The sequence below is a fragment of the Paramormyrops kingsleyae genome, chromosome 1 (assembly GCF_048594095.1).
Source record: "Paramormyrops kingsleyae isolate MSU_618 chromosome 1, PKINGS_0.4, whole genome shotgun sequence".
NCBI classification, from domain to species: Eukaryota; Metazoa; Chordata; class Actinopteri; order Osteoglossiformes; family Mormyridae; genus Paramormyrops; species Paramormyrops kingsleyae.
This window is the reverse complement of record NC_132797.1, coordinates 5,629,957-5,657,490: the sequence shown is the minus strand read 5'-3', so window position 1 is coordinate 5,657,490 and position 27,534 is coordinate 5,629,957. Positions and strand designations below refer to the sequence as shown.

General features: G+C 42.8%; 1 protein-coding gene and 1 long non-coding RNA gene across 3 annotated transcripts; one reads left to right on the top strand and one right to left on the bottom strand.

Moving 5' to 3' along the window:
- Positions 1–22,680, top strand: LOC111833238 (kielin/chordin-like protein). Of its 2 annotated transcripts, XM_072700803.1 has the most exons (18): positions 11–139; positions 2,447–2,508; positions 4,275–4,828; positions 6,075–6,147; positions 7,373–7,500; positions 7,932–8,079; positions 8,242–8,324; positions 8,773–8,866; positions 12,553–12,705; positions 12,779–12,876; positions 13,148–13,241; positions 16,922–17,095; positions 17,267–17,349; positions 17,535–17,628; positions 19,549–19,713; positions 19,925–19,956; positions 20,455–20,491; positions 20,740–22,680. In XM_072700803.1, exons 3-18 carry the CDS (start codon positions 4,340–4,342, stop codon positions 22,275–22,277), a joined length of 3,483 nt encoding a protein of 1,160 aa, XP_072556904.1. In that variant the 5' UTR covers positions 11–139; positions 2,447–2,508; positions 4,275–4,339; the 3' UTR covers positions 22,278–22,680. The 2 variants fall into 2 exon arrangements, with proteins under 2 accessions (XP_072556869.1, XP_072556904.1); XM_072700768.1 differs by lacking the exon at positions 2,447–2,508 and having other exon boundaries at positions 1–139.
- Positions 17,402–27,500, bottom strand: LOC111833239 (uncharacterized). The gene is made up of 3 exons (XR_011983108.1): positions 27,291–27,500; positions 19,528–19,686; positions 17,402–17,672 (listed from the first exon to the last, which is right to left on the bottom strand). It is a non-coding gene; the product is annotated as an uncharacterized lncRNA (long non-coding RNA).
- Between the last annotated feature and the right edge of the window lie 34 nt (positions 27,501–27,534).

Genomic DNA, 27,534 nt, shown 5'->3' with positions numbered 1-27,534 from the left:
GCGGGGAAGCGGAGAATGGAGGACCCATCTAGCAGTGCAGCGGTCTATCCGCGTATCTTTCTCACAGTGTTCTGCATCTTTAATTTCTTAGCACAAACTGAACAACAAATTCCTCATCAGTATTTCGACAAGGAGAATGGTGAGATTTTAAGGCTATTTGTTAGTGGCTATATAAAAATTACTTTTACTTTTTTCACGCAAAATTTAACTTTTAGTTTTCAATGACCCTGAATTTTCTATATATATTTTTTTTCCGTTTGAAGTTGCTTAAAATTTCCACGTATTAAAGTCATTTTAATTTTATTTAATAGAAATAAAATTTAAATGAAAATATAATCTAGGAATAGATTTCAGCATTTCACAAATAACTTAAAAACTCACTTGTTGGTTTATTATAGCCGATACACTGCGATTGTAAACATAGTAGTGGTTTAATAAGTCATATATCTTCTTAATACACCGAACAATATACGTTTAAGAATGCAAATCTAAGCGTAGTGTTTAAAAACGTGCGCCACATACTTTTAAAATAAAATATAATAGGTCATCTGAACAAAGTTTACAATAAATATTACTTTTCAATCTGTAGCCTGCAGTTGCGTGTATTACTCTGATTTCAACCGGGGCGAAATAACTAGATAAATACTACTAATACTAATACTACTACTAATATTACTAATACTACTAATAGTACTAACACTAAAAAGCAAACTTTCCAGTAGCCAAATGGGCAAGATAATTATCACAAAATGACTCTTTTACTGAGTTAGTTACTGTAAAAAATGCCCGTAAATATACGGTAAAAATACCTTAAATGGCGACGGGAAAATAGAGTAAAAAACAATCAGGTAAAAGACTTTGTGAAATATAGAAAAGGAACTGTAAATGTAAATACAAAATATTTCTGTATTGAATACATTGTTTGACTACAATTTTTAAAAATGCAGTAAAAAATATTGTGAAATACCTTAAATGATAACGGGAAAATACTGTAAATATCAATCAGGTAAAATACTTTTTAAAATATATAAAATATTCGTAAGTATAAAATCTATCTTTATTTAATACGATTTTTAGTTGTAACATGAAATAATTTCAGTTACTGGTGTAATCTGTAACATGATAATGACAGAATATGTGTTAAAATACAGTTTTAAATATATAGTTCTACAGTTTATGGAAGCAAGGTATACTGTTTTGGGGGTGGTGCAGTGTTTAGCACTGTTGCCTCACACCTCCGGCACCCGGGTTCCATGTGTGTGGAGTTTGCATGTTCTCCCCATGTCGTCGTGGGGTTTCCTCCGGTTTCCCCCCTCAATCAATGCTGAGGCTTGCTGGAGTTACTAAATTGCCCATAGGTGTGCATGTGAGAGTGGATGGTGTGTGGGTGTGCCCTGTGATGGGCTGGCCCGCTGTCCTGGGTTGTGCCCATAGGCTCCGGACCCCCCGTGATCCAGAAGGATAAGCGGTTTGGAAAATGGATGGTATACCGTTGTACATTAAACGGTACTCCTGTAATTTTACAGCAGAACTTATACTGTGGCGTCGGTGAGCCAAGCGCCCTCTGGCCTATTTGCATGTGTCCCAGCATGCCGCACTGTCGTGCTGAGAATGACCGCTGTCTATGTCATGCATGTAGTTAATGTTCCAGGTTCCATGCATTGTGTGTTCTGTACTGGTGCCCTGCTTAAGTTTTATCCCCGTGTGTTTGACTGTGTATGTTACCCATCATGTGTAGTTCCCATTGTACGTACAGTGACCCTCCCCCTGTTCCTCCAGTTTGAAGTAATGCTTGTTCTTGTGTGCTGTTATACAAGCAGGTGTTGTGGTGATTGGTATGATTCGCAGTCCTGTTAAGGGCTATGAGTAGAAGAGCTTTTAACCAGACTACATTTGCGACGTGGCGTCATGGCCAGAGTCAACGGATAATACAATACAGTAGAAAATCTACATCTGTACATTTCACAGTTGTAGTTTGTAGTTTTTACTGTTTTTCACTGTTAGTTTTACATAAAAAAACATAATACAGTGGTACCTCAGTACTCCAACTCATTAGAACTTGAATTTCTTAAAAGTCGAACCAACCAGTTCGAAAAAAAAAAAAAAAAAGACCTAGAACTCGATCTGAATCTCATAAGTGGAACCGTGAACGCTGACCTAAGATAACTTTTATGGTGGGGAAATGAGTCACGCAGCACGTCTCTCAGTAGAAAAAATGGGTAACACTTCAGTCTGAGCCTCGCATTCGCTGTGATAGCATAGTGCATGTTTACACTAGCTGAATATATATATTTAGACAGTAAAAATACATTTAGACAATGATAGACAGTAACAGTAATTATATAATAAAACTATAAATAAAGATAAAGATTTCTTATAAATTATTTTAATATCAATAATAAACCATTCATATATTGAATTATAATAATATTGTCGTGCCCAGCAGGGACGGAACGGAGACAAAGGTGCAGACGTCAGGGTATCGGGGAATACGGGGTTTAATTACAGGTAAGGCAGGCAAAACGCCGACGGACAATACAATGACCGGACTGGGGAAACAAACTGAAACGCGGACTAAATACAGAGGACTAATAACAACAACCAGAAAGAGCTGATCACACGGGGATTCCACACGGGGTTAACGAGGGGGCGTGGCACACGGAAGGAGCGGACAATCGGGGCAGGACACATTGTTTTTTTTTTTACTTTACACATTGTTTGGATACATTTATTTTCTTACTTTACAAATTACTGTTTTGATAAATGTGCTTAGATGTGTTTAGTACAGTATATGCTCTTGTTTTATCCTGTTCATTTTGTGTTCAAATGCTAAAAAAAACATATTTAGGTGTAATTTTTTGGAGCCGGGAAGCAATTAATTGGTTTTCCATTATTGCTTATGGGGAAAATCCGATCAAAACTCTGACTTTTTAGGATTCGAACCGGAGTTCTGAACAGATTAAGTTTGAGTTCCAAGGTACCACTGTATTTTAATCTGAAAATCTTTGAAATATATGGATTTAAACAGTTTATTATACAGAATAATAATAGGTACCGTATTAAACTACTGTAATATTTACGGTGAAATTCTGGCACCCACAGCTGCCAATAATTTACCGTAAATTTAACAGATTTTTTTTTACAGTGTACAGTAGAAAATCTACACCTGTACATTTTACAGTTACAGTTTTTACAGTTTTTAACTGTTAGTTTTACATAAAAAACATTTACAGTGTAAAAACCATATATTATTTGTTTGCTTGTATGGCATTTTGTTTGTCATTCATTTTTCAATATTATCTGGACACTTCTAAAGGTAGCTACCAAAAAGGAAACATTTCAGTAAGTGAACATTATTCCTGAGTTAGTTGAGGAATGAACCTCCCATCGTGCTTGGGGAGAGGTGCTAGATGCTCTTCTGGAAAGCCTAGCATTATTTTGTCCGTGATGTGAGATCTCAGACATTTTGAGGGAATGCTGACTGTATGGAGCCAAGCTCAGTGGCTCAGAGCTCAGAAATGACTCCACTGATACTTCAGGAGAGTGTAAAGTGGTGCTTCCATGGAAATCAGTAAAAGATCTGCATCCCGCGAGGACATTCACTGCAAATGACATCATTTATGGGGGACCCTGTGAGGTTCCATCCACCGTCGTGGAAGAGTCTCACCTCCACTTTAGAAGTGATGCTAAAGGCAGCATTAAGACTCCCAGTTTGTGCTGCCTTTATTTTGAGAGATACCTGTCTGTGACAGCAGCATTAGCAAGACACTAGCAAGAGAAATGAACATTAACAAGAATCACTGTACATTAGCAAGATAAATTAACATTAACAAGAATTAGTGTACAATAGCAAGAGAAATTTGCTGCCTAGTAATTTTGTTATTCTACCTTTACCAAAAAACAAACTAGACCCATAGTGGGTTTAGAACTAATTGACAGATTATATATGTAATTTAAAGGTAGAGAATATTTTAATATATATTCCTGGTTGTATAACAATTGCTCAGATAAGACTGATGTTAGTAATGGATTCTGATGGTGTTACTTGGTGTTACGCAACATCACAATTTGTATTTCATGAGTTGTGTACCTGAAATCCAACATTTTTATTATTATTATTATTATTTTTTAGCTTTGTCATGTAAATGCTAGGAGTCCTTATGCTAGGAAAAGAACAATGTTGTTACAGGATAATCCATATTAACTTTTACCTAAATTAACAGAAAGATGTATTTTTACAATATCCTTTTGTGCATTAATAACTCTGTTTTCAGCTATTGACCTGCTGGAAGCTGTAGGTGTTACACACCACATCCCAGGCATTGTCACAGTCCAGGGGATGGAGAACGGACTTCCAGCCTGGAGGCTCCATAAGAATGTTCAACACCTGACCCTTCCACAACACGACTCCATCAACTTCCAAAGAAAAGTTACGGATTCCTTTGGCCTCTACTTCTCCGTCCAGCAAAAAAGGCGGTCATCTGGCACCCTGATCTCCTTCACCGTGCCGGCCTTCATGAATTTCGCCGGCCAACCTCTGCTCCAGCTGATTTCCAGCAGACGCTCCAACCTGCTCGAGCTAGACTACCTGGCTGCCTTTCATATGGAGCCTGCTAGGATCCATTTCCCCATAAACACAGCATTCTTGAAGGGCAAATGGGCACATATAGCCCTTAGCCTGAACAGGAACAGAGTGGTGCTTTTTGTCAACTGTGAAGAGGCTATGGTGTTGGAGAAGGATTTTGAGGATTTATTCAGCTCCATGTTTCTCAGTGACTTAGAGATCACCCTTGCCAGCACACCTAGAATCTATACCAGCAAGTTCCAGGTAAATCAACCACACTTATTAGATTAACCCTGTGACCAACAGTATCATCAGGAATTTTATCAACAAAGTGTGGCTACCACTCAAAAGAATGCCTTGCAGTGTATGGCTCAGCAGGTTACAGCACTGTGTCTGTGACCAGAAGGTTGCCAGTTTGAATCCCAGAGTCAGTGGTGCGATTTAACCGTTGGGGCCCTGGGCAAGGTTCTTAATCCCCAATTGCACCCGTGACTGGCTTACTATACTTTCTCAAACATACATTACTTTGGATAAAAGTATTTATGAAGTGAATGAAAGGTAAAAGATGATGATCACTAAGAAAGACCAGTGGCCTGTACTACGAAGCGGGGTTACTGGCTTATCGGGGTAAGTTGTCGGATTTAAGGTACCACAGTTTAAATGGACTTCATATTCGTTCACCTACATTTTGCCCAGACTACCTTAAATCTGACAACTTACCCCGATAAGCCAGTAACCCCGCTTCGTAGTACAGGTCACAGAAGGACACTGGCAGTATAAAGAAACTGAAACAACGGCCAGTGAGTTTGCATTGTAGTGCTGTTCTTGGGCTGCATTCCCATGCTATCTCCCTTCTGTGAAGTGGAGAACTGATTAACTAATTTGTATAATTATATGGAAATACAGGGAGTGGCTCAATTTTGTGGATGGGGGTGTGGGACACACAAATAATATGCTAAAATAACCTGATTCTGATTAGGCATGAAAGATAAAGACTGCTGCCATGGCAACACTGCCAGACTTTCATGTTGTCCTTCACTCTAGAATTTGCTGAAATAGTTTATTACTCATTGCGAGTTAAGGTTGTAAACTGATTATAAATAATTTTTAAGTGAAGTTTGGAATCTTTTGAAACATTAATAATGTGTAAAATACTTCTTTGGTTTTTACTGTAAAATCAAAACAGTGAGAGAAGGAAATTTGAAGTGCTTACATTTCCATTAGCTTTACACTTTTATACAACTGGGTGTTTCATATGTATGCTTTTGAATCCCTATCTTCTCTGCTGTGTTACCTTGCTCTCACTGAGACAGAAAGTCTTTTGATTGTTCTATACAGTAGTTTTTGATTGTACGTTTTTCCTTCCATTTATTCATCTTCACCTGGTAATGGACATGATCTCTCTCCTCGAAGTCTTTGTTTGCACACTTCAGTTCTCGTGCTTCAGTTTTCCATGCAGGATAATCTGGGTGACAGTGACGTTACTTGATGCTCACCCATCCTTCCTCAGGGTTCTTTGCAAACCGCATGGCTCTCCACCACAGGCTACAAGACGCGACCATGGCACTGCCCCAACACATCAGGTAAAGCCCACTGATTCGTTAATGGTGGCCACACTTTCGTTCTCTTATGCAGGTCCCATATGGAAACTTGTGAAATCAGTCATGCCACCTCGGTCAATCAAAATGTACCTATGTAGTTTTTCATTTTTACGAATGTTGCATTGTAGTGTTATACATTTAATAAACCATGTCTCACAAAAAATGTACATATTGTTATAAGCGCAGCAGGTAAATTGCATTTTGCACCAACTCTCCTCAAACTTACTCCTTGCTGATAAAGTTCCTTCCTCGCAGTTCCCTGATTTAATCCTCTGACCCTTGGGAGACACCAGCGGTCAAAATTTACATCAACTTGTCTAAATTTCCTGGTTACATAAATGATGGTCAAATACATGAATGATTGCTTTAGATGCATAGTGGTTAAATAGATAAAAAGAACAAAAAATACGAATTGTAGTATAAACTTGACATTCAGTAAACAAGTTTCTGCTGTTGAACTTTGTGGCCCATAATAAGTTTATGGTGTTTCTGTTGGGCATCTGTTGGGCACATGATTGTGGATCTTCTGGGAGTTGATTCCAGAATGATACAGCACCCAAATTGCTCTGATTTTGATTTGCACGGACACATGCTCATCTACCATTAAAGGGAAGACTAAACACAACCTGCAGATAAGACTATAAACATCTGTAAACAAAAAAAACACAGGATATGCCCTCTGAAACAGAATGAACCATCGGTGTTTGAAGTTCAGTAAAGACGGAAGATGTTGAAAGTGCCCATACCAGGAAGAAGGCAATTCAGCAGGAGAGAGCCGAAATGCAAAGGTTTAAATAAAAGGAAAATCATTTCGGTTAATGTGAATCCCAGAGGCAATGGCAGTCTTTGTGGTTTGTCTCATGTAAGATGCTTCTGAAAGACATGACATCACAGGGCTCCAGCTGGGCATTGCATGTTGTCAAAGACCTACACTGCTTGTTATTCTTGCCCTCCAGTTTAATTTTGAATTACCGTCATGCAAGAGGAATGCAACTGGCTCAAAGAGGCTCAACACAAGAGGGGTCAGTTGCCCTACCTGTACACTCTCCCTGCCATGATTTGGGCTTGCGTCAGTCTCTTTTGGTTTTGGGGTCACAAATGGCTGACATGCATGATGTGATGCCTTGTCTTATATATGCATTTATGGGGTTTTACATCTTTTTATTGAATTCCCCCCTAGATATTTCTTCTGTTTGACCATTTTCAGATCTGAATGGGATTCTCTGGCCAACAGAGGATTCTGCGCGCCCTCCAGAAGATGTCCCCCACAGACAAGTTCCCAGCAGACACCTGGAGCCTCAGTCTGACCAGGAGCCTGACCTAGGCATACCTCAGGTAAGTATTGTGCGTATTTATTTAATGCTATTCAGCAGTGTGTGGATCTGATTGAGCCCTTAAGCAAGGAATTCAGCCACAATTGCTGCAGTGGTGTTGGATGCATTGACCCCAAAACTTGCTCTCAACTGTATATGTCTGTGTCACTTGGCAAGCATGATAGAACATGTGAAAACAACCCAGTTTCCCCATGGGCATAAATAAAGTTTTTCTATTCTGTTTACCGGCATCCTATTAAGCAGACAGAATGGTGTTTCAATCCATACTGACTACAAATTTTTATAAGCTTCTTCATCTTGCCCTTATGCCTGATCGTTCCCTCTTCTCTTCTCTTCTCTCTTCTCTTCTCTTCTCCTCTCCTCTCCTCTCCTCTCCTCCCCTCCCCTCCCCTCCTCTCCTCTCCTCTTCTCTTCTCTTCTCACTATGGTCAGAGAGCTCTCTCGCAGTCTTTTCCACACCGCAAGGTAATTTGCCTCTGGGAGGGAAAGGACATTGAGGAAGGCACATGGATGCCAAACGGGCCTGATGAAGTCTGCCTTTGTCATGCCGGAGAGTTCCGCTGCATGCCCTCCGGAAATGGTGAGCTCCCACTGATGACATGAAAATGAAATGAACTGAAAGCTCGTTTTGATGCTTTAATGCTAAAACTTCGATCCTTCTGTGCCTGGTACCCACAGCAGAGGTCCTCTTGAGAGAGGTGGTGTTTGTTTGTATATTAACTCCTCTGCGTTGTCTTTGAAGACTGTGTCTATGAAGGGACCAGCTATAAAAATGGAGACGTGTTCCTGTCCAGATCCAGCCCTTGTACTAACTGCTCATGCATAGTAAGTGTAACTGCTGGATGAGTGTGTTCTGTGTTTTATAGTCAGATGTTTCACACTTCAGCTTAAGTTTATCAAGTCAACATTAAACTTCACAATATGCTGTTAGTCTACCTAAATTCAAGGAAGATGTGCATTTTTAGATCTCCTAAATTGACCTGCCTTTTATCTTCTTTTATCTTCCTCTAATTCAATGTGTCACCAAACACTATAATTTCTGTCACTCTCACTTTACGGCATTAAACAGCTCTTCTAATTAAAAAAAGATGGCCCAGCCTTGCCCAGAGATTGGTCTCCAAGAAGCCATGTGTTAAACCAAAGGCATGCTGTGGCAGGATAGTATGTCACTCTGTAAAGGGTGCAATCCCATGATGACCTCAGAGGAATAAACTGAGAAGGAGCCATGATCTCAGAGATTGGAGGTGTCCCTCACACTGGCTGGTTTTTTCAGGACGGTCTTGTGAAATGTATTCCGGTGACCTGTAAGTTTCCCCACTGCCTCAACCCCAAGAGGACTCCAGGTTCCTGCTGTCTCCCATGCTCAGGTAGCCCCCCTCATCCTGCCTCTAGTATTGTTTATGTAAGAACAGGTGAAGAACAGCTTCCAGATGCCAAGCACAGTACCGGTCAAAGTCTGTGTAGTGCCCTAGGCAAGCTTCATCCCCAGCGCCCCTGGTCGAGACAAAGTGAAACTGGCTGGCTAAGACTGTGCCCATTCAAAAGATGCCATGCTAGGTGGCTGCCTACATCAGCTACTGAGGTGGAAAGTTCAGGTCCAGAAAGTACCGGTCCAGACCAAGATTTTTTCCCAACCAACCAGTTGAGTATTTAGAGTCACAGTCACAGAGTACTCAGCTGGTTAGTTGAACAAAATCATGGTCTGGATTTTTACTTTCTCGACCTGAAATTTCCACCTTTGGTTGCCTGATGGGTTGACCGGCACTGACCAGACAATAAGTAAATGACTGATGAGAAAATGCCAGAAGTCAAAGAATTATTTTACAATACTGAAATTGTACAGTCACTCAGCACCATCCAGCTCAAACGCCACTTTGAAAACAGTTGCGAACTCAGAAAACAACGATAAATGAAGTAAAATACATAATAATAAAAATAAGAATAAGTGATGCATGTCTGGCACCAACAACCATGCCACGCACAAAATTGCTTAAATCACCTTTCTTTCCCATTCTGACATTCAGTTTGGAGTTCAGGAGATTGTCTTGACCAGGACCACACCCCTAAATGCATTGAAGCAACTGCCATGTGATTGGTTGATTAGATAATTGCATTATTGAGAAATTGAACAGGTGTTCCTAATAATCCTTTAGGTGAGTGTATACTAGGGCAGTAGGAATTGAAAAAAATTCAAGTATTGCAGTGTGATTTTATTGTAATAAAAATTGAGGTATTTATTAAACAAAAAAGAAATTTATAAATTTCTCACGAACCCATCTAGGAGTGATTTAAATGTCAACGGTGAAAATGATTATGATTGTCTCGGAGAACATATGCAGCGCAATGCAAAGGTGGTGGAGGTAAACTTTAACGTGCTTTTTTAAACACATAATCTTGAAAAAGAATAATCATTAAAATTGCAACACTTGCAAATTTTCTTTCCCTATGACAGAGTAAAAATGTTTTAGCGAAACAAAAACTCCCTACATTATAATGTCTGTATTGAACTGAAGTAAGCAAAAGCCTGAGCTTAATCGAGTTTACTAGTGATGTAAGAATTGCTTGTGCGTGACATGCGTTGTTGGTACTGATATGACATTGTCCAGTCATATAATATACTACAACCATTTACTTCAGTAAAAAACTTCATCAGTACTGTTTATATCAGGATTGGAGGACTATCGACCTCAACTGGGGATATAGTCAAGTGGTGGAAGGAATATTTCGAGAATCTCCAAAATCCCACTGATACACCTTCCTCGGAGGTAGTAGAGCTGGAAGACTCAGAGGAGGACTTGCCCATCTCTGGGGCTGAGGTCGCTGAAGCAGCCAAACAGCTACTTGTTGGTAGGGCTCCGGGGGTGGATGAGATTCGCCGTGAGTTCTTGAAAGCTCTTGATGTTCTTTGGGTTGCTTTGGCTGACACGCATCTTCAACATTGCATGGAGGTTGGGGACAGTGCCTTTGGACTGGCAGACTGGGGTGGGGGTCCCAGTCTTTAAGAAAGGGGACTGGAGGATGTGTTCCAACTTTAGGGGGGATCACACTCCTCAGCTTTCCTGGGAAGGTCTATGCCAGGGTACTGGAGAGGAGGGTCCGTCTGTTGGTCGAACCTCAGATCCAGGAGGAACAATGCGGATTCCATTCTGGTTGTGGAACACTGGATCATCTCTTCACCCTCACAAGGATACTGGAGGGTTTATGGGAGCTTGCCCAACCAGGCAACATGTGTTTTGTGGACTTGGAAAAGGCATACGACCGTGACCCTTAGGGGGTCCTGTGGGGGGGTGCTTCAGGAGCATGGGATACAGGGTGCATTGGTGCGAGCCATCAGATCCCTATACAATCAGAGTGAGAGTTTGGTTGGCATCAGGATCGCCTTTGCTTTCTGAGGATGGTGTGGTCCCGTTGGCATCATCAGGTTGTGAACTGCAGCATCCACTGGGGCGGTTTGCAGCTGAGCATGAGGCGGCTGGGATGAGGATCAGCACCTCCAAGTCTGAGGCCATAGTTCTTGACTAGAAAAGGGTGGATTGTCTTCTTCTGGTGGAGGATGAGTTACTGCCACAAGCGGAGGAGTGTAAATATCTCAGGGTCTTGTGGAGCGGGAGGTCAACAGATGGATCTGCATTACTGCCGACGCTTCACCGTTCTGTTTTGGCGAAGAGGGAGCTAAGGCAGAAGGCTAAGCCCTCAATTTACTGGTCAATCTACGTTCCTACCCTCACCTATTGTCATGAGCTCTGAGTAGTGACCGAAAGAATGAGATCGCGGACACAAGCGGCCAAAATGGGCTTCCTCCGCATGGTGGCTGGGGTCAGCCTTAGAGATAGGGTGAGGAGCCCGGTATTCCTAAAGAGTGTTGCCTGGCTTCAGAGGTTTCCATAAATTTGCTTTTGACTCATTGCATGCTTTGTACTCTCAGCAGTGTACATGTTGATAGTCTTGGGGTGCTTTTCCACCACACCAGGTGCTGAACTTTTGGTACTTTCCAAGTGTTTGTTTTCCACTGGCGTAAAAACTGGTACCAGAGCTGAATGATATCACACGATATAACGCGAGGCAGGGTGTTTTGTACTGAACTCGAAAAATGGCTACAGTATATGATAAGGGCTGGACGATAATATTCATACCAATATCACATATTATGCACATGCAATTCTTACATTGCTAGATTAAAGATCAGGCTTTTTCTTCCTTTCAATTCTGTACTGACATTATAATGCAGGGATTTAAGTTCCACTAAAACATTTTTACCGTCATAGAAAAAAAATTCTTAGCCAGCTTTCAGTTTTAATTATTATTCCTTTTATCTAATATCCATCCATCCATCCATTATCTACCACTTTTCCGGGTCGGGTCGCGGGGGCAGCAGTCTAAGCAGGGAAACCCAGACTTCCCTCTCCCCGGCCACTTCATCCAGTTCCTCCGGGGGAATCCCGAGGCGTTCCTAGGCCAGCCGGGAGACAGTCTCTCCAGCGTGTCCTGGGTCTTCCCTGGGGCCACCTCATCTGGCTCCTCTCGATGCGGAGGAGCAGCAACTCTACTCTGAGTCCCTCCCGAATGACCAAGCTTCTCACCCTATCTCTAAGGGAGAGCCCAGCCACCCTGCGGAGGAAACCCATTTCGGCCGCTTGCACTCGCGATCTCGTTCTTTCGGTCACTACCCACAGCTCATAACCATAGGTGAGGGTAGGGACGTAGATCGACTGGTAAATCGAGAGCTTTGCCTTTTGGCTCAGCTCCTTCTTCACCATGACAGACCGATGCAGCGCCCGCATCACTGCAGACGCCGCACCAATCCGCCTGTTGATCTCCCGCTCCCTTTTGTCTAATATGCATTTAAAAATCCATTTAAAGTTTACCTCTGCTGCTTTGTGAGCGCTGCATGCGTTCACTGAGACATCATAATCATTTTCGTCCTTGCCGTTTAAATCATTCCTTGACGGCTTTGTGAGAAACGTATGAACTTCTTTTTTGTGTTATAAATACCCCAATATACTGGACAATACATAACAACAGGCATGTTTCCCTGCACCTCCTTCCTGCGCAGGCTGCATGGTGGACGGCGTGATGCGTGAGGAAGGCTCCATCTGGACGGTGGATCAGCAGTCATGCAGGAGCTGCACATGTCTGCACGGGGAGGCCCAGTGCCATGAGGTCATGTGCCCCCAGATATCCTGCCAGAAAGTCTGCCGGGGGGATGGTAGGTGTGTCTGTGATGCCATGCTGCCCGCTGGGCAGCCATCGCCTTCCTGACCGTAACTGCATCCCCACAGATGAATGTGCCAACACGTGCTGCTACAATGGACGCAGCTACAAAAATGAGGAGACATTCAGTGACCCCAAAGACCACTGCAAGTCTTGCGTCTGTCAGGTAAGGACAGCAGTAACTTCTATGCCTTGCAAATGTTTCTATTTCTTTGCATGTCAAAACTGTCTAGACAAAGGGATTTTCAAGCGGACAAAGGTGGACTATGGGAAATAATTTATTTCTTAAGTTCTCTGTGTAGTGTACTCCCTCTTGTGGCTGGATATGCTAGTACAGTTTAGCGGCATTGCAATTTGTGTAAACAAGGAAAGGAAGGGTCCATTTGGTAGTGGGTGCTCTGTGTATCTTTGGTTCAACAAGTCCATCTACCCTGCAGACTGGCAAAGTGATTTGCAGGGCAGTGGCCTGCTTGGATGTGAGATGCTCCAATCCTTATACGCCACCAGGAGAGTGCTGTCCCAGGTGTTCAGGTATGCCCGTCAACCTAGCCAGTAACAAGGGTGGAGCACAAGTCTTCCAATTGTCTTGTTGGAGACTGTGTGGGAAATAAATCAAATCAGTGAAGCTTGTGGAGCCAACACACGTGAATCACTGGTAATGCATACATAATTAACAATCATCTTCGCTTCCATTGCACTTATTCATGAACTGGAATCTTCTCCTGTCCAGTGTGGTGTGTCTAATGGTTACCAGGATTGTTGTAGTTGTGTGTACAACCCTGAAGCTGATGGTGCAGCCGCTTGGCTGTATAAACCAGAGGATGTTCATTTCCCTGCGATATGGAACCATGCTTGGGAGGAGAACTGAGCCATGTGAACAAGATTTACAGGCTCGACACTATCTGCTTGATGTCTGGTGTCTTATACAGCATGGTCGAAATGGGTACTAGGAGGGAAGGGTGTTATGAAGCTCATAATGACATGTGGGACACTTGCATTTGTAGTTAAAGAGGATTTATGCCAGTATGTAGAAAAGGCAGTGGCTAGTTGAACTTCTTACTATGTAAATGACAGAGCTCAGCTGAGCGGCTGTAATCACTAGGATCAGACGGACCAGGCTGTTCTCAAGAAGTGGGACGCTGCACATCCTGTTCCTACAGTGTCCATTCCTCTATAAAATGGAAAAGTCTCAATTTATGAGTGACCAAGGGCACGAGGCCTGAAAGCCAGCCCAGTTAATGGGTCCTTCAGCCCACCCCAAGCAGTGGGTGGGGGGAAAAAAAAATCATCCGATATCCTCATGGCTTTGTATTGGATCTGCTGCACTTATTCTGGTTCTTAGGTGTTTTAAGAAAACCAGTCATAAATGCCTACATTCCCATTTACAAAAGAGGCCAACTTGATGGAGGTTTGTTACGTCTTTAGCATGCATGAAGAAAATTCCCATTGAGTACATCCTGTATGTTATTAAACCATTTATGCTTTGCTTAAAAAAGCCATCAAGACTGATTAAGACTGCTGCCTCGGTGGTCCCTAACCTCGCTGCTGGAGCACAGCAAGAGAAGGATTCTCTCTTCAAAAGGGCGATTTCTCCACTTGATTTGATTTCAGTGCTGTGATGATTTAGTCATTGTTCTCAGCCACTGACCTTTCTGCCAGCTTAGGCTGGAGAATTAGCCAAGGCTTTTTGAAAGTCAAATACTTCCCTGTACCAAGTCCAGGAAGCCCATATATGTTAATACCTACTGGTTCACAATATGTTATTTTAATACCAGTGAATCTGTAGCATGATCAACATATTTAATTGATTTCCTAAAATAGGACAAATGGTAGCTAAAGTGTTTGTTTGATTATTCAACTATTCGATGTATGGCATCAACAGTGTCAGTTTGTCAAGGGTCCTTAATGCAAGTCAAAGATTTATTTTTGCACTTATTAAGCAATGAAAAGCTGCAGGGATTTTAGGAACTGTGGCAGCTTGGATTGAAAACTGGTTAACTGACAGAAAGCAGCGAGTAGCTATTAGAGGCACAATGTCACAGTGGGCCTGCGTTCATAGTGGGGTACCGCAGGGTTCAATTTTAGGACCATTATTGTTCCTAATTTACATTAACGATATTGACACCAATACATACAGTAAACTGGTTAAATTTGCAGACAACACCAAGGTGGGTGGTGTAGCAGATACTGATCTAGCAGCAGAGAGGCTACAACGCGATCTGGATTTAATTAGCGACTGGGCTGATACTTGGCAGATGAAATTTAACACAGATAAATGTAAGGTAATCCATGCAGGGAGCAGAAATATAAAGTGCAGATATTTTATGGGTTCCACTGAAATAAAGGTAGCTGATTATGAGAAAGACCTCGGTGTGTATGTTGATGCTTCCATGTCCCACTCTCGCCAGTGTGGGGAAGCAATAAAAAAGGCCAATAGAATGGTGGGTTATATCTCTAGGTGTGTGGAGTTTAAGTCAAAGGTTAAGATTATACAAATCCTTGGTAAGACCCCACCTAGAATATTGTGTGTAGGTTTGGTCACCATACCTTAAGAAGGACATTGCTGCCTTAGAAAAGGTGCAACATAGGGCTACGAGAATGATTCCTGGTCATAGAGGAATGTCTTATGAGGAGAGGTTAGCTGAGCTGAATCTGTTTAGCCTTGAGCAAAGGAGACTAAGGGGGGACATGATCCAGGTCTATAGGATTCTAACGGGTCTGGATGCGGTTTAGCCAAATGGCTATTTCAATATTAGTTTAAATACTAGAACTCGTGGCCATAAGTGGAAATTAGTGGGAGAACATTTTAAAACAAATTTGAGGAAGCACTTCATTACACAGCGTGTAGTTAGAGTATGGAATAGTCTTCCTGCTAGTGTAGTGGAAGCTAAAACCCTGGGTTCCTTTAAATCAGAACTAGATAAGATTTTAACAACTCTGAGCTATTAGTTAAGTTCTCCCCAAATGAGCTTGATGGGCCGAATGGCCCCCTCTCGTTTGTAAATTTCATATATTCTTATGTAATAATAAATCAATGGAAGTTACATCTTTGTTTTTTCTAATGCATCTATGTATGAAGAAAGGGGACTGGGGAATGTGTCCCAACTACAAGGGGATCACACTCCTCAGCCTCCCTGGGAATGTCTATGCTGGGGCACTGGAGAGGAGGGTCCATTTGTTGGTGGAACCTCGAATTCAGTAGGAACTATGCGGATTCCATCATGGCCGCGGAACACTGGACCAGTTCATCACCCTCACAATGATGCTGGAGGGTTCATGGGAGTTTGCCTGACCAGTCTACATGTGGTTTGTGGACTTGGAAAAGCCATGTCCCTCTGGGGAGTCCTGTGTGAGGTGCTTCAGGAGTATCGGGTACAGGGTCCATTGTTGTGGGCCATCAGCCCTATACAAACGGAACAAGAGCTTGGTTCGCATTGCCAGCAGTAAGTCAGACTCGTTCTCAGTAGGTGTAGGACTCCGTCATGGCTGCCCTTTGTCACAGATCATAATTCGTAGTTTTTATGGACTGAATGTCTAGGCATAGCCAAGGGGTGGAGGGGGTCTGGTTTGGGGTCCTCGGGATCGTGTCTTTGCTTTTTGAGGATGACGTAGTCCTGTTGGCATTGTTGGCTGGTGACCTGCAGCATGCACTGGGGCGGTTTACAGCTGAGTATGAGGTGGGATACGGACCAGCACCTCCAAGTCTGAGGCCATGGTTCTTGACCGGAAAATGGTGGATTGCCAACTAGATAATGCAGATGCTGTATCGTTCTGTTGTGGTGAAGAGAGTGGTTGTTCATAATTCATGTATGAATCTATGTATGAATTGTTAAACACAATTATAGGAAAAAGTACCATGGTCTCCATAACTTGATCACCAGGTTACCCATCAATTTTAGTAACTTGCCCCCAACTAACCAATTACTTGACCATGATCACCACCCTCTTGTAAATATCATCCATGATTAATAACTTTTAAATTGTATACCTTGTATTTGCATATTCAAGCTGTTGCTTGTGCCTGATTGAATAAAAAAAAATCCTGTTTTCCCAGTGACAGTAATTTTGATATTTCCGATTTGTGTTTATCGCTGGGGGTGGACACGCTAGAAAAAATATGATTCAATTGTGCCCGTGTCACTTTTAGTGTTTTTCCATTCTCTAGTAATGCTGATGCTCAACTCCCTGTGTGTTTCCTCGTCCTGGTCCAGAATGCACCTTCGAGAATGCTGTGTACCTCGATGGTCACCAGTTTCCCAACCCAAGGGACCCATGTCAACAGTGCACTTGTTTGAGGGGTGAGGTGACCTGCGAGTACCACCAGTACCCTCAGTCCCATTGTAACCACCCCCAGCGTACATCCTATTGCCAGGACAACCGCAACGGTAACTACAAACCTTGGATACGGCCTCCTAAAATGGCACCTCGCATGTCCACACATGCTATCGAAACACCTTTCTGGTCAATGATCTTATTTCATACTATAGTAAACCACAGTCAGCCCAATAGTGGGCACCTATGTCAACAACATCGACAGAAGTGTTTCTACATTTCAGATTGCTACTATGCCGGGGAACAGTACGTCAATGGAATGGAGTTTGTCCACCCTACCAACAAATGCAAGACATGCCGCTGTGTTGTGAGTTACTGTCAAGAAAATTTCAGCAGATCACTTGGTCCATGAGTAACACTTTAAGATACAGGCTACAAACTTCCAACATGTTTAATGTAGTGGGTGTGGTGTTTAGAATGGATTTCTGTGAAAAGGTACAGTATTGTTTACAGTGGTCATCCTAAGAGTTTGACGCCTTGTTTTTGTTGCAGAATGGCCATGTCCAATGCTTGATGACGACCCGTCCCCCATCTCAGTGCAGCGACCCTCATCTGGTTCCTGGAGAGTGCCACCCTCGATGTTCTGGTGTGGAACTTCAGTTGGAATGTTTTGTAGGGTTCTGTTGAAGGCTGAAAACAAATGACACAAAAATAACACCCTTTTCTGGGGATTACACTCTGTCATCATGTCCAGAGGAGTGTATAATTAAGCAGGTTTACTGGCTTACTGAGGTTTCTTAAGGCTTACTTCCATGTTTGGAGTACTACGAATCATAATCATGTTAAATCAAGTTGTTTTGGTATTGGTAATTTACACTGCATGCCTAACCTGCTTCGAGCTGATTTAAGTAAAGGCTTTCAGATTAAAACTGGTGTAACTGGTGAGTGATGATGATAAAGTTAGCCTATTAAAGGCCAACTCTTTGAATCATTAGTTTACAGTGCCGACACCACCCCTTTCTTGTGAAGACGCACAGACAAAGCCCAAGTTAACTTACCCAGTTGTAACCACTATCATAGTACCAGGATGTGTGTATATATCTTGCATTTTGAAGTAATGAATGTAATGTAATGAAGTTATGAGTTTTGCCATGGGGTTGTGAGACAAGTAATGATGAAGACCTTTCAGTCCAGTTTTTCTCTGGAAAGCCTTCATGTCTGTCTACATGTCAACCTTCAGCCTGAGAGTACCTCTTTAGGAGGATGTTAAGCGTTGCTCATCCTCCTCCCTCCATGTGGAATGCGTTAATCCAGTGGTTCCCAAACTTTCTCTGCAGGGCCCCCCTTTTCTAGATAGGAACATTATTGAGCCCCCCCCATTCAAACTACACAGGTTCAGATTCAAACTTTATTTGAAATACAGTACAACTCCCTTTTCTAATTGAGCGAAATAAATGTAATTACAAAATACAAATGGTGCCATTTCACCACTGTGGGACAAAAAAGAGCAATCAATTAAAAATAAAAGTCCAGCATAAGTTTGAAATTATACAAGTGCAGATTTAACATTCCTGTTAATATTCATTGGCGTACACAAATTAAAGTTTGTCTTACGTTTACCGCATTTTGTTTTTAATGATAACCACAGGTTTCTGCCTATACCATAGCACAAAACAACACTAAATCATACCCATTAATTGATAGTCTCCCTGCACTTCATCTAGAAAATTTTAAACCTCGTTTTTCATGATATGGTTAGATTTTTTTGTCCGGCGCTGCAAAACGTCGTCACGCGTCACCATGTCACATGGTACAAAAACCTTGCAGGAGCAAGACGACTTAAGACAGATGGTACAGCACCTCTCAGCCGGCTGAACAAACTGGAACAGCCTCCGTGATGACTTTGCCCTTATTGGCTGAAGAACGTGTCGTTTGTATCCCAGGAAGTTCCGATGCGTTATCTGCTATTTCTCCCGAATATCACGTAAAGCAGTAAGAACTGGTTTTCAGTTAATTTACCTGGTAAAATAAAGTTTAAATAAATTACATAAATGCTCTAATAGTACACGTAAGTTAGTGGTTTATTTATTGTTAGTTACTGTAATGTTGCGCTGCTTTATTTGTTTAATCGTCCAGTCTGTGAAAAGATTATTTTAGGGTGGCATATGCCCCTGAGGCAATCCCATTGGTGCACCCCCCCACAATACTTCTGCGCCCCCCAGTTTGGGAACCACTGCATTAATCCATTTGGTCCTTCCCTTTACAGAGTCAGAGCTCTTATTTCCTGTTTATAGAACAATGTTTACAAGCTTAAATATATTTGGTCTACGGCAGCCCCCAACAGTGGACCTGACAAACGCTGTATTGTACCATAGACCACTGTTTGCCAACGTGGTTCTTGGGGACCCACAAATGGTCCATATTTTTGCTCAAAAATGTGGACATGTCTGGCAGGGAGCTGAGAGGGAGGAAAAACATGGACTGTTTGTGGGTCTCTGGGAACCACATTGGGAAACATCGGTCTAATGGTTCCAGGCATACTCACCAGTGCCTCTTGTACCCCTAGATGAATGCCTTTATGTGGGACGCATATATAGACACTCAGAGCACTTCCAAGACCCACAAGATAGGCGCAGGTCATGTATCTGCAGCAGTGGGGAAGTGACCTGCCAGGACTACAGGCCCCCCCAGAACCGCTGCTATCCTGAAGTTAAAACAGCAACAGGTTCAGGTGAGTATGGTGCGGGGTCACAACTCAGGTTCTCTGATGGTAACATTTGATGATTTCAGTCACATGCAGATCTTCCATATTTCATGTACTTGTCTTTCATTTATTAAAATTTTCCCTGAGTAAAGACAGTAATTTGACAAACAAAATGTAAGTCTAACACACAAGCCTTTCCCTGGAGCCATAATGTTTCTTTCCCATTTAAACCTCAAAGGTGAAGAAGGAGAGAATGACGATCAAAGGAAGGTAAGCTGATAACTCATCATTAGCTATGCTGTTTTTGTCTAAGAAATCGAAAGTGATTCTGCTTCATTGTTTTCTCTTTTCCAATCCCTTTTGTGCAAAAGCTGCATTTTACTATGAAACTTATGGCCAGTTTCATTCAGCTCAGGAAAAGGTCCAACTAACTTATTTTATGGACATTTAAGTCAATATTGCTTTTGCCACAGGATTCTCATCACCAGCAAATGACTACTGATGGGAATTTTTGGTCTCCAGGTCTAGGACTCTTAAAGTAACCAAGAAGACTCTGGTCACAGACAAGGAACTGTTATATTTTGATTTATAACATACACGACATGAAATTTACCAGTGGTGTTTTTGGAAAATATTCATACAAATTAATTTGGTTTTAAATGTGACTTGAGTTTATTGAGCTCACTTTGGGACCCCTTGGTGGTATATGAAGGTATGTCCTGCACGCAGAATGTGTTTTCCCTGAGATTGTGTTTTCTGTGTCCACAGCTTGAGCCCCACCCAATCAATTGCCCTGAGCACCAAGGTAGAGTGCCAGCAAGGAGGTTGTGCCAGGGGAGGGGGGTGGGAACCGCTAAATGAATCTGTCTAGGAAGTTAATGGAGTCTAACTCTGTACTGGCGCAAAAATGTGCTCTGTAGTGTACTGTGTTGTGTTTTACAGTAATCTAATTTTCACCTTTGGTGTAAGGTCATTTATCTCTGTGAATCATATGAGCCATTCATGTCTGTTTTTTGTGTTTTTTTTTTCCTTTACCCACACAACTTGCAATAGATCGTGGTGACTCCCAACCACGCTGTGGGCCACAGCTAGTCCACCAGTGCCCACACACTACCCAAAATCCTTGCCCACGACAACCTCCTAACCCCAATCCTTGCATAGGGGACCAACCTTGCGAAGTCCAAAATCCTTGCCCACGACAACCTCCTAACCCCAATCCTTGCACAGGGGACCAACCTAGCGAAGTCCAAAATCCTTGCCCACGACATCCCCCTAACCCTAATCCTTGCACAGGGGACCAACCTAGCGAAGTCCAAAATCCTTGCCCACGACTTCGCCCTAACCCCAATCCTTGCACAGGGGACCAACCTAGCGAAGTCCAAAATCCTTGCCCACGACATCCCCCTAACCCCAATCCTTGCACAGGGGACCAACCTAGCGAAGTCCAAAATCCTTGCCCACGACATCCCCCTAACCCCAATCCCTGCACAGGGGACCAACCTAGCGAAGTCCAAAATCCTTGCCCACGACATCCCCCTAACCCCAATCCTTGCACAGGGGACCAACCTAGCGAAGTCCAAAATCCTTGCCCACGACATCCCCCTAACCCTAATCCTTGCACAGGGGACCAACCTTGCGAAGTCCAAAATCCTTGCCCACGACATCCCCCTAACCCCAATCCTTGCACAGGGGACCAACCATGCGAAATCCAAAATCCTTGCCCACGACATCCCCCTAACCCCAATCCTTGCACAGGGGACCAACCTTGCGAAGTCCAAAATCCTTGCCCACGACAACCTCCTAACCCCAATCCTTGCATAGGGGACCAACCTTGCGAAGTCCAAAATCCTTGCCCACGACAACCTCCTAACCCCAATCCTTGCACAGGGGACCAACCTAGCGAAGTCCAAAATCCTTGCCCACGACATCCCCCTAACCCTAATCCTTGCACAGGGGACCAACCTAGCGAAGTCCAAAATCCTTGCCCACGACTTCGCCCTAACCCCAATCCTTGCACAGGGGACCAACCTAGCGAAGTCCAAAATCCTTGCCCACGACATCCCCCTAACCCCAATCCTTGCACAGGGGACCAACCTAGCGAAGTCCAAAATCCTTGCCCACGACATCCCCCTAACCCCAATCCTTGCACAGGGGACCAACCTAGCGAAGTCAAAAATCCTTGCCCACGACTTCCCCCTAACCCCAATCCTTGCACAGGGGACCAACCTAGCGAAGTCCAAAATCCTTGCCCACGACATCCCCCTAACCCCAATCCTTGCACAGGGGACCAACCTAGCGAAGTCCAAAATCCTTGCCCACGACATCCCCCTAACCCCAATCCTTGCACAAGGGACCAACCTTGCGAAGTCCAAAATCCTTGCCCACGACATCCCCCTAACCCCAATCCTTGCACAGGGGACCAACCTTGCGAAGTCCAAAATATTTACCCACGACATCCCCCTAACCCCAATCCTTGCACAGGGGACCAACCTTGCGAAGTCCGCACACATCACAGATCCCTAAGACTAAGGAAGGCCCGCAGACCTGCAGCAGCTAATCCATTTCAACTACTCCCAACGACCAAGGCTTAAGTGGCATCCAAGTCCTGATTAGAAGAAACGGAAGTGAAAGGAGACCACTGGATATGTTATTTTCTGGAACAAATGTACAAGATGCCATTTGCATCTTCCCACCTCTTATGTGCCAAGTCACTTATGTGACATCTTTTTCATTTAGCTAACATAAAGGTGCAGGCAGAAACACAAAATAATTTTATGTATTATTCTTACAGGCTTGTAGGTTTTACAGCTGGAATTTAGTGTGTACACTTTTGAAAATTATCACAGTACAAGGAAGTTTAAATACTTCCATAAAATACTTATTATGACCATAGCTTATCGATGTCATGTGGATTACAGCTTAAGGTAGTCACACAAGCAACACAGTATTGTATATCTTCTCATAAAGAGGAATTAAAAGGCTCCTTTACTGAAAGTGACTGACTGGTGTGCTATTATTCCGGTTTGAACATGTGAAGTGCGGTGCCCATCTTTCTGGTGGAATCTGTGCCAACCAAGCTTCACCCAACATGTCACATATTCCCAGGGCAGAGTATAGCTGTTGTAGAAGAATATTGACCCATATGGCATTTAAAGCCTAAATTTCTGACAGTTTAATCTAATCATTATAAAATCTTCCATATTACTTGTCCAATACAGGGTTTCAGAATATGCAATTATGCAGTTCTAGACCCTATTTAGGGGGCGCTTCAACCGTCCAATTTTTTGTCTCAGTCCCCCCTGAAAAAAAATGTAATACCACTTTGAGATTTTCCCTGTATTTTCTTATAAATGTTGAACCCTCCATTTTAAAAACTATATAGTGGCACCCCACCCCCTTTCTGCATTTTTTTTGTGGGGGACTCATGTTTCTTCAGGGGCTCCCTTAGAGTCAGATCCTAGAATCTCTCAGTAATCTCAGTAGGTCTGATCAGCGAGGATGATGAGATGGCCTACAGGGAGGAGGTCAGACTCCTGGCAGAATGGTGTCAGGACAACAACCTCACCCTCAACGTTAACAAAACTAAGGAGATTATTGTGGATTTCCGCAAACAGACAACAGAGCACAGCCCCATTGTTACGCTACGATGTGCAGGCGAACGGGGAAGCAGGCAAGCGGAGCCGTGAAGTCCAATAAACGTGGTTTTATTGGTCACAGACGGGCAGACAAGGACAAGACCAGGCACTACGCAGGACAACATCAATGATAGAACTGGGGAAACTAACCGAGACGTGGACTAAATACACAAGACAAACTGAGGGTAACGAGCAACAGGTGAGAACAATCAGGTTGAAACAGGAGGTAACGAGGTGGGCGTGGCACACACGAGGATTGGACGGAGCTGGGTGTGACACCCATCTACATCAGAGGTGAGGCTGTGGAGCAGGTCAGCAGCTTTAGGTTCCTCGGAGTCACCCTCACTGATGACCTTAAATGGTCAAGTCACACTGCGGCAATAGTCAAGAAAGCACAACAACGCCTCTACTTCCTCAGGAGACTGAGGAAAGCTTGGATGTCCCCCACAACCCTGTGCAGATTCTACAGGTGTACTGTGGAATCCATCTTGACAGGATGCATCACATCCTGGTTCAGCAGCTGCTCAGCTCAGGACAGCAGAGCTCTGCAGCGTGTGGTGCACTTAGCACAGAAGATCACGGGCACACAGCTCCCTGCAATCCATGATATCCACACTACACGCTGTCTCAGGAAAGTGAACTGTATCAGGTAGCACCCTGCACTGTCACTTTCCACCCTCCTCCCATCTGGGAAGTGACTAAAGTCCATTCGGACGCGCACTTCCAGGGTCAGGAACAGTTTCTACCCAACTGCAATCAGACTCATGAACAATCAGTAACCTTGTGTCACCTCCACTGCTACCCACACATATATTTCTGCCACTGTCTCTATTTCTTCCTGGGATTCTGGTCTTATTTATTTACTTATTTATAATTCACTTTATCATTACATTCACTTATCGTCCTGTTGTCTAGCCGTCTTGTTGTCTATGTTCACTGTCTGCAGGAGCACCATAGACAGGATTCCAGTGCATCACAGTACGCACACACAATTTAGAGATACCAGTTAATATAAACAACATGTCACTGAACTATGGAATCAAGCCCCAAACCCTGGAGGCTACTTATGGATAGCAAAGGTGACTAACCATGGAGCTATGTTCATTTAGACCTACCACAACTTAATGCAGCTTACTGCTGTAAACGATGGATTATAATGCAGTAATTCATAAGAACACAATAATTTAAAGTTAAAACATAACCCTGTGTAGTTTTGCAGGAGTCTGATCGTTCATTTTGACAAAAAACAAATAGTTGCAGCCAAATCCTCCAAATAAAAATTCAAGTACCAAGGATGGGAATCAGAGAGGGGTACACGGCACTCTGTGGATGAGCACCATGGCTGCCTGGACAGATGGTCTCTTTTTAATCAGCAGAAAAACGGGTCTCAAGTAAGGAGCATACCTGTCAAGTTTTGGATTTGAAAATAAGGGAAATTTTCCGGCACCCACCGCGAGCCACCCCACCACCCCAACCAAGCTCCAGTATCCCTTACATTTTAAGACAGGTGTACAAGAAATCTAAAATAATCACTTTTCATTTGCATTTTATTTTCATTACACATTTTCTTTTAATTTCTCATGTTCACTCATGTGGCTCTCTGGCATTCACTAATGACTTATTATACAGATTTGTTGTAGACTTTGTATCCTTGTTGAAGTCGTCACAGAAGGTGAAAGTAACGTTGTTTTTGGCACACAGCATTGCCATTTTAACCTCCGCATTTATGACCTGGTTAATGTTGTAAATAACCTGCAGACTACAGCAGGTGGCAGTTCTCGCGAGGCTACTGGCAGTTCAGTTTGGAGAGGCAGAGGGATTTTTTTTAAATGATATTATAATATGGGAGATTTACGGGAAAATACTAATACGGGAGGAAAGAGGGGTAAAATACGGTCATTTCCCGGCCAAAACGGGACACTTGACAGCTATGGTAAGGAGCAAAATCCCAGGGAGAAGCCAAGAGTTAATGGCCCTGTGGACATCAAAGGTCTGCGATTGAAACTTGGAAGTTTACCCTTTAGAGTCAGACACATCTTAATTTCAATTAAACATTTTTCAACATCATACAGTAGTCCCAATATGCCCAGTGAATGCCTGAAGGTGTGGATAGTGACGATCCCTATACATACTAGCCTGTTTTTTCCTGTACAGAAATTTACAATTGTTTAAATAATTGCGAAATTAAAAATGTGCCGATGTAGATAGGTGTACTCCTAATGTAGCTGCAGTGGGAAGCAGAATGTTATATGACGATATCAGAATTATGAGTAATAAAATGGTGTGGTGGTTATGGGTGATTTTAATTTACCTGGGATACAGTGGGACTCTACATAAGAGTCTCTGGCTCTTATGTAAATGAGCTTGAGATGGTGGAATTAGTACAGGGTTGTTTTTTTACTCAGTTTCTTAATACTCCTACCAGGGGAGAAGCCCTTCTTGATCTTGTTTTCTCTAATAACCAGGATAGGATTGGAAAATTAGAGGTTTTAGAACCACTGGACGGTAGTGATCATAACATGGTTAAATTTGAGGTTAATTTTAGTGTCCAAAGAGCAAAGTCCAAAACAAAAGTATGTAACATTACAATGTTAGGAAGGCTAACTTTAGTGGTATGAGATTGAAACTAGAAACCGTAAACTGGATGGAGTTAAACAGCAAAACTGTGGGAGAGGCATGGGAATTTTTTGAAAGCACATTGTTGCAAGTGCAAGAGGACTTCATACCTGTTTCCAGCAAAACTAAATCTAGGAAACTGCAGCCAAGGTGGTTTACTATGGAAATTAAGAATAAAGTCAGGAGGAAAATGGTCCATGGAAAATAACCAATGATTTGAAAATAAAGCAGGAGTATCTAAGTCTACAAGTTGAGTTAAAAAATAACATTAGACTCTCCGAGAGGAATGTAGAAAGGAAGATTGTATTGGAGGCTAAGGATGACTTTAAAAGTTTCTTCCAATATTTTAACTGCAAAAGAGCTCTAAAAGCTGAAATTAAGTCGCGCGTGCACTGCCGATCTGAGTCAGAATTAAAGTATTGAACTATTCAAGTAATAAAGGACTTTAGACCATCTGCCAAACCGGCGCCATTAGAGATGGCATGATATGTTTTCCCGGTCTGATCCCGATACCAAATTACAAATAGCAGCAGCATGTAGAGCCCGCCAAATGATTCTTTGAATCGAACACTTTTATCCACATATGCGATGAGTCCTGATTTGTATCCGTAAGGTGCACTGTTGCACTCCTCTTTTTTTGGCAAATGCCTGTGTTCTTTCCTCTGAAACATTTAGTTTGCTTATGTTTCACAGTGAGCCTTTGGAAATACTATCCCCGCTTCCCATTAAATGCTGCCAAAAACGATCGCCTACCTTTTTCCATATTAACTGGTAGGCTAATTATGTGGAATATTCTGGTGCTTTCGTGCTTGGCTTTGGTACGAACTTGATGTGCTAACACCGGCTTTTGTGCTGGTGCTGGTTGGTGGTGCTCTCCAGCTTTTGAAACTTCTATTTCTCCCTCCCATTGTGCTTGCTGGCTGATTACAGTTGGCTAGTTGAATCTCGAACCCAGTAACTGTACATAATTTTGCATGTACAGTGGTACCTCGGTTCATTACAACAAATCTTTCATGGTCTGGTGTGCGGTGACGTCACCTGCAACCCTCCTTTGCTTGGTCGGAAGGGGGTGCAGAATTTGCTAGTTTTTGCCAGTGGTACCTCAGAACTCGAGGTTAATCCGTTCAAAACTCCGGATCGAATCCTAAAAAGTTCGAGTTCTGATCGAATTCTTCCCATAAGAAATATTGGAAAACCAATTAATTGATTCCCGGCCCCCCAAAATTACACCTAAATATGTTTTTTTTTTTTTTTTTTTTAAGCATTTAAACACAAAATGAGCAGGATAAAACAAGAAGAGCATTTTTTTTCTTAATGGCTTCCAAAACGATAAAGATCTTATCCCAACATTACCCCTGTCCTGCCCCGATCGTCCGCTCCTTCCGTGTGCCACGCCCCCTCGTTAATCTCGTGTGGGATCCCCATGTGATCAGCTGTTTCTGGTTGTTGTCATTTGTCCTCTGTATTAAGTCCGCGTTTCAGTTTGTTTTCCCAGTCCGGTCATTGGGTGCTTTCGACTTGCTTACAGCCTGGCTTAAAGCAACGCATTCTGAATTTCTGATCCTGACGCAATGCATTACGTTTAGATGCATTGCGA

Excerpts from the sequence above, each read along its gene's own strand:
- LOC111833238 (XM_072700768.1), top strand. The coding sequence starts at position 16 with ATGGAGGACCCATCTAGCAGTGCAGCGGTCTATCCGCGTATCTTTCTC. Across the intron at positions 8,080-8,241 it reads CTGCATGCCCTCCGGAAATG|ACTGTGTCTATGAAGGGACC; the intron begins GTGAGCTCCCAC and ends TTGTCTTTGAAG. Across the intron at positions 17,629-19,548 it reads GTGCCACCCTCGATGTTCTG|ATGAATGCCTTTATGTGGGA; the intron begins GTGTGGAACTTC and ends TTGTACCCCTAG.